Genomic DNA, 7,801 nt, shown 5'->3' with positions numbered 1-7,801 from the left:
GTTAATGGACAAATTTCAACCAAACTTGCGAAAAAACATCCTTTAAAATTAATTTTTAAAAAACGTCACATCGGCTTTGAAGGCGGGATAATTAAAAATAAATAAAATACTAATGCCATTTTCCAATGTTTTCATCTCAAGACTCATTTGATCAGATACAAATTAAATGTATCTTTTTTAACTCACCTCAGCCGAAGGTTCAAGTGACAGACCTGTTTACTCTTACGATTTTGCCGTATTTTGTACGGATTTTTAGTCTAAAATACGTCTCACGTTTTGCTATTATGAAAATACGGAAATTGGAAATACGTTTGTTTGAAACGTAGCAGTTAGATTTCGTTTTGATATGTCTTCGTTTCACGCATTTGAGTCGACTAAAAGGAGAAAAATTTCAAACACCTAAGTGATGTCGGGTTCCCAAAACGATGTGGTATTATAAAATGACAATGACCATGTTGTTAAACCAAGTTTTTGTAATCAGTGCAGTAGTTGTTCTTTTTTAAAATATGTAAAATCGACGGAAATTTAAATCTTACTGGCAAATGCCAAATCTCACGGAGAAATCTAATCCAAAATACTGAGAGACGACGATATGGGTAAACAGGTCTGAAGTGAGCTTTTCTGATCAAAATTTGTCCGTTATCTGTCGTGGTCGTTGTTGTTGTCGTCGTTTTAAACTTTTCACATTTTCATCTTCTTCTCAAGAACAAACGGACCAATTTCAACCAAACTTACCACAAAGTATCATTAGGTGAAGAGAATCAAGTTTGTTCAAATGAAGGGCCAGGCCCTCTTCAAAGGGGAGATAATTAGGAATTAGTGGAATAAAATGAAACTCATGTGGAAACATCCTCAGGTAGTGTAGATTCAAGATTGTTCAAATCATGACCCCCGGGGTTAGGGTGGGGCCACAATGGCTGATCAAAGTTTTACATAGGAATATTTAGGATTTTAATAAAAAAAAAATCTTCTCATGAACCACTGGGCCAGGAAAGATGAAACTCATCACATTACATTAAAGTTTGTTCATTCAAATCATGACTCCTGGGGCTAGGGTGGGGCCAAAATGGCCGACCCAAGTTTAACATAGGACTATATAGGGAAATCTTTAAAAATCTTCTCAAGTACTGCAAAGCCATGATTAGTGATATTTATATGGAATCATCCTCAGGTAGTGTATATTACGGATGGGTGATTTTATCGGTATTTTTTTGTTGCGTGATACGTATCGTGATACGCAGACCTAAATACCGGTCTTTAGGTACATATTATTAAGTCTAGAAATTATTCGTTTATTTGTTCAATCTGAGTGAAAAGCCCGGCATCTTACCATCCAAACATAATTGATTTTATATACATAAAAATTTAAAGAAAGTAAAATTTTGTTTTTCTAGCATATTTTTTAGAAAATTGATGACTTTTCATATAAAATTGTAAAAACTGCTTTTAAAAATATCATGATATTATCGTGATACATGTGTATACGAAATTTTTGGCGATACCCATCCCTAGTGTAGATTCTAGTTTGTTCAAATTATAATCCCCAGGGATAGGGTGGGCCACATTATGGGATCCATTTTACATTAAAATATATTTCAAAAAATCTTCTTCTCAAGAATAGCAAAGGCATGATTAGTGATACTAGTATTTATATGGAAAGATTCTTGGGTAGTGTAGAATTTAATTTGTTCAAATCATAACCCCTATGAGTAGGGTGGGGCCACAATGATGGATCAAAGTGCTACATAGAAAAATAAAAGGTAAAATCCCAAGAACAGAAAAGTAATATTTAGTCATATATACATGTAAGCATCCTCATTTATTGAAGATTTAAATTTATTCAAATCATGGCCCTCTGGAGTAGGGAGGGCAACAGTGGGGAATCAAATTAAAATTATTATGAAGTTGTATATAGGAAGATCTTTTTTTTCAAGAACATCAAAGTCATATGGCGTATTTAAATTCAAAGGCATTCTCAAGTTGTAGTAAAATTGAAGCCCCCAACCCCCACCCTAGCCTTCAGTACACTTTTTAGTTCTGATTTGATTTGTGCTCTTTCCTAGCCGATTTGCTCAGGTGAGCGATGTGGCCCCTGGGCCTCTTGTTTCATAAAGTTTATTTATTTTCCAGTTTGTTCAAATCATGACACCCAGGGTTAGCATGTTTAGGGTGAGGAAACAATAAGGGATCCAATTTTTATGCTTGGATCGTACATAGAAATATATAGGGAAAAAAGCTTCAATTTTTTGTCTTCTGAAGAACAGCAAAGTCATATTTTGTTATTTTGTATGTCCCTTTTGGTGTAGGAAAGGGCAGAAAAAAGGGGATCAGAATTTTATTTTTGAAAATAGTGGAGATGTCTTTAAAATTAGTGTTCCTAAAACAACAAAGCCATGTCATAAATAAAAGCACTGCTAGTAATATACATTCAATTTTGTTCAAATCATGACCCTCGGAAATAGGATTGAGCCACAATGAACACTTACTAGGGTTTACATGGAAATACAAAGAATAATTTAAAATACTGGTATTCCTTTCAAGGAAACAGGGGAACCTGATTTATTTTATTTATTTGGAATCTTTCTCAGTTGTTAGGATATGCTATAAAAGTTTTAGATGAAATATTTAGGAAAAAGAATCCCTTGGGCCTCTTTTCATATTATGGCTTTAAGAATTAAGATTTTTTCATCGTAGCAGATCAATATTCTAAAATTTAATGAAGAAGATTTTTTCATGAGAATAAAATGACATTTAAAAAAAATGTAGTAAAGAACAGACAAATCAATAAATTCAGGTGAGTGTTCTGGCCTTGGGCCACATGTTATATTTCAATGTATGACTTTATTTACTTTTTAAGGAGATCGAGAAGTATTTTGAGGAGTTCTGGGAGGCAGTACCTGCTGAGGATAAAGATTGGTTAAAAGAATCTCTTAAAGACCGTACATATGCAGTGGGTTTAGTTAAACTAAATAATAACACGAAAAGAAATCTGGATTCAATGACAAAGTCCATAGTTGAACTATTTACAAATAAGAACAATACAAAAATTGAGTTGGCTTCTTCATGGGCTTTAATGGAGCAGTTATTATATGAAGGAGCCTGGAAGGTTTTGCCCCTGAGTGAAATTTGGAATCTCAATGCATCCCTTCCTGTTGAATACCAAATTAAAAGTGATGAGGAAATGTCTATGTTTTTAAAATGTTTCCATGACAATGGCCTTCTTTTATATTATGATGAAGAGAAATTGAGGAAGCATACAATACTAGACATTCAGTGGTTTGCTAAAGCTTTCAGCAAGATTATTGCTGATAAAAACCATATCAATGAAGACTGCAAAACGAGATTAATAACAGAATGGAAATCCTTTAACAAAACAGGGGAACTTAAAGATAAAGTGATAGATGCTCTATGGAAAGATGAACCATCGTACCTGGAACACAAGAGTGAAATAATGTCTTACATGGAGAAGCTTCAAATGCTGGTACCTTTGGACTCTTTTGAGGCTGTATCAGAAGGCGACATGTCATGGTATGTCCCATGTATGAACAAAAAGCAGTTTAAAGCGGACTTCTGTGAAGATAAATGGGAATGCTCCTCCATTTTATGCTTTCGGTTCTCTTCTTTTGCAATGTTTGTGTTCTACAGACTGGTAGCATACTGCATGAGCTCTCTAAAATGGAGTGTTTCAAAGGACGAAGATAATGAAAGAAGTCCTTGTCTTTATCAAACAGCAGCAGTGTTTGATCACAATGAACACACTGTTGTTGTTGGCATATGCAATGACGATATCCAGTTGCAAGTATTGAGAATCACACCATTGACTATAGACAAATACGTTTCAAATGAAATTGGAGAATCCATTGAAAAAGCCATTGAAAAACTGACAGAAACATTTATTGGCACAAATATATTCCAAAGAGGATTCAAATGCCAAAACATTATTTGTGATGAGAAAGATTTATCTTTCACCCTTGCTGGTGATCTCTCCAAAATAAAAAGTGAAGAAATACAGTGCAAATGTTCACTACAGGAAAAACACGTCATAAAAGTACAAAAGACTCTGAGTTTCTGGGAAAAGGTAACTATTATACATATATTACATGGCTTCGAGGGCAGCATACCAGAATATTTGCCCCAAGGTGACAGGAAAGCCCTGGAGTGTTATGTCGCCCGATGCCGCAGGCCGAGGGGCAAATATTCTGGTATTGCTGCCCGAGAATTAAGCCATGTAATATATGGTATATAACATTTTTAAGCATTGAATCCATATCGATCATCGAACTTATTTATTGAACACTATGTACACATGTATACGTATATACATGAGTATATAATTCCGAAATATCCCATCCTGTTTCATGGCAGAATGTTTTCAGTATGCTGACACTTGTGTTGATAATCTTTGCTGTATTAAAAGAATTTTTCTCCTCAATTGAATTATCTAATTCCTCTAAATTCAAATAAATAAATCGCTGACGTTGTCTCGACTTTTTAACTTTCACGGAACTGTTTACGTTTGCTTAGCAATTGCCTCTGTGAATTTTGAACCCGACGTAATTAATATGCGGAATGATTGCACGCGAGGGAACATAACTGTGTTCGGGAGGGCAACATAACTGTTTCCGGGGAACATAACTGTATCCGGTATGATTTGGCAGTTTTTCAGGGCATATGGAAAAAAATATTATATTTGTGATACAATGGGAAAATTTCTTCAAAAATGTTATATAACTAAATGTTTACACCCAGGGCAAGCAAAGATTAAGATACAGAAAGTATGAAAGGGTCATCGTTGTCCTTTCTTTTGTCTCCCTTTATGTTTGGGCTTAAATCATTGAGGGACTGCTTATAACTTGAGGGTATCATCATGACTTGATTTCTACCCAAGGACAAATCTCAAGGACAAGAAATTTAACATTTGTGTCCAGTTCATAAATGATTCATGGAGACAATGGAGATTATAATTTGTTTGAAGGTTACTAATTGTTTTCAGATGTGTCTTGATCATAGCCTAATGTCATTTGATAAATTTATAAATATACATTTCAATAACTATCCATATTTTATAATGGAGAAACATTGAAAGTTAACATGAAACATAGGGAGATAACAAACAGTATTCAAGTTCAAAGGTCCATAAAACAATACAAAACAGGAGCAGAGTAAACTCATCCCCTGCAGACCGGTCTCACCACCATATCGCATGTGCTCCTTATCATGATCGGGAAATAACAGGAAGATTTGTCGTTATTCGTTAATTCAGTGTATAAATAATGGACTAACAATTAGTAGAAAAAATGTGCATCAGCATTTGACTCAATGTTCTAGTACTGAGTAAATTTGAATTTGGAGCCTTCCACAGGTATATGCTGATGTATACATATGAGTAACAGAATACTCGAAAGGGACGTAAAACGACAAACAATCAATCAAGCAATAAATCTATTTCTATGCACTTTGTATTTACTTCCACTATTTAGTTCCTATTTCTGCTAAGTTTAGTTCATTCTTATGTTTACATGTAACGTTTTTAATGCATAACTGTATTTCAGAGAAAGGTGAGTGATTCCAGTACTCCAGCGGCTTCTGGTGGACAAGACCTCGGAGGTCGATCAAGATTTGCAAAACTGGGAATGGCAATGAACGACGTGTTAAATCAGGCGTACAGGGATATTCTAGAGAAGGAGGTGCTCCCATCTGATATTGAGACCAAAGCTAAAAAATCTCCAGTTTATAAAAGATTGCGCCCAGAGCAAGAACATCTCTTGCTAGATGCTAAGCATTCGGGATATAAGAACTTTGACATTTCTTTAACATACACGTTGATCAGAAACATTAGCTCAACAATCCCTAAACCAACAAAAGGAAAATGGGGAGAAGAGCCTGCAACAGGAGAGGAGACAGTGGGTGATGATGTCGAGAGAATTAGGTTCATCCGAAACGGTTTGACAGCACACGTGAGTTCCGCCTCCATCCCTCAAGCAGAGTTCGATGACATATGGTCAACCATGTCGGATATCTGCCAAAGACTAGAAACCTTCACTGGAAAGAAATACTTGGATAAGATTAAGGATATTAAAACACTTACCTTGAAAAAGGAAGATGAGGATGCTATTATAAAAAATAAAATGCAAGAATTTGCTAAGACAATGAAATCAAATATGCTAGAAATTGAAACAATGCTCAATCTTAACTGAGATCTACAAATCAATAGTAATGGGTGTGGATCTGTGTAGATTGCTTAAGAATAGTTATTGTAACCTGAAATAGAATTCACATTCAAGTTTGAATGAATGTGTTCAAGGACTTTGATATTTGGAAATCAGATTTCTCAAAATCTTAATTTAAAGTGTAAAACACCGGGTTAAGAAAATCACAGTTGTTGATCTACCAATTTCAATGAATTCAAACCTTGGTGAAAATTGTATTTATATATACTCAATGGATCCTCTTAAAAGGCATCGATAACAAAATGAATTTGCGATGATCATTGAAAATCCAAAGAACAATTAACCTGTCCGTGAAATATGAAAATAACAAACAAAATTAAATCTCAAAATCTATTGAAATACAGTGTAATACAGAATCTGAGTAAAGCAAACATGGCCCCCTAAAAGAAATGTTGGGATAGGTGCCATGGAGGATTAAGTATACCATGTTGACCGGTCCCAAGAGTCGTACGCTGCCTATCAATTACTGCAACAAATCATCAGTCTGCATTCGACTTGGTGAAAGATTCTATCAATATTTCATAAGGGATTGTAATCTGGACAATTATACAACTAGGAAAGTGTCTGATTTATTTTAAGAAATTGTGTACCAAATACCCAGGTTATTATTCCTTATACTAATAAAAAAGTACTTGTTTACTTAGGGACAGTCACTTAACTCATTATCTAATGCGTGGTTGCATTTTTGATACACGTATTAATTTTTGATCTACTTGTTTCATATTTTGTTTGCTTTTTGCTCATTACATTATTGGATAATAATAAATTTCAAGTTGATTTGATATACTTTTTGATTGTAAAATGATAATGTATCTAAAATGTATAGATCTTCAACTTACTACACATGTATGTTGGAGCATAGAATTCAGAAAGATTTTGACATGAATGAAAATTGTAGTTAAACTACAGTGAATATTATGTAGTCAAATCAATGTTTTATTTTGTTCTACCTACATGTAGTTAATCCTTTTTCTGATCATGAGGCTTGGGGGAGTAGTCATCCATGTGTTTGTATATAAAAAAAGTCATTCGTTATTTTCTGACTGATTTATAAATAACAAAATAGAAGCAAACAAGGTCTTCATGAAATAAATATTGCATTGTAATTGAACACGTGCTCGATGAAGTATGAAGTGTAGTATAATATTATGCCACAATGCATGTATAAATGAAAATTTACCTGTGCACAAACAAGTTTATTTCTTTTTATTTTTTTCAAAATGATTAAGTGTATTTCCAGCTCCTGAGTATTGAATATTTTCTTAGCTTATTTACCACATATGTGTCATTGATTTGTATTCAAAAATGTTTAATTACGTTTCATAATCTTAACTGATTGTTCAATATAAATGCTTGTTTATAATGTATTGTTTATATGCATGTGAACCGCTGGCCTTTAGATCGCTTATAAAATAAAATGTAAATTTTTTTACCCACACACTTTTTTTTAAGTGATCCAAAGGCCTATGATGTGAACTTATTTGACTTTTTTTTGATTTGTTGCTGTATTATATGATTACAATTTTTTTTCATGTTCAAGTTCAAGATAATTTATTTCACTCACACCAACA

General features: G+C 33.8%; 1 protein-coding gene across 1 annotated transcript; it reads left to right on the top strand.

Moving 5' to 3' along the window:
- Window positions 1–2,857: 2,857 nt before the first annotated feature.
- LOC134261328 (uncharacterized) lies at window positions 2,858–7,511 on the top strand (the record flags this gene model as incomplete). The annotated part of the gene is made up of 2 exons (XM_062743766.1): window positions 2,858–4,078; window positions 5,553–7,511. Coding segments are annotated over 2 exons (1,866 nt in total), but the record flags the coding sequence as incomplete, so codon positions are not given.
- Window positions 7,512–7,801: the final 290 nt, after the last annotated feature.

This window comes from Saccostrea cucullata, unplaced genomic scaffold (assembly GCF_032062105.1).
Source record: "Saccostrea cucullata isolate Sc308-1 unplaced genomic scaffold, CSIRO_AGI_Scuc_v1 ctg12498, whole genome shotgun sequence".
NCBI lineage: Eukaryota > Metazoa > Mollusca > Bivalvia > Ostreida > Ostreidae > Saccostrea > Saccostrea cuccullata.
This window is presented reverse-complemented; position numbering and strand designations above follow the sequence as displayed.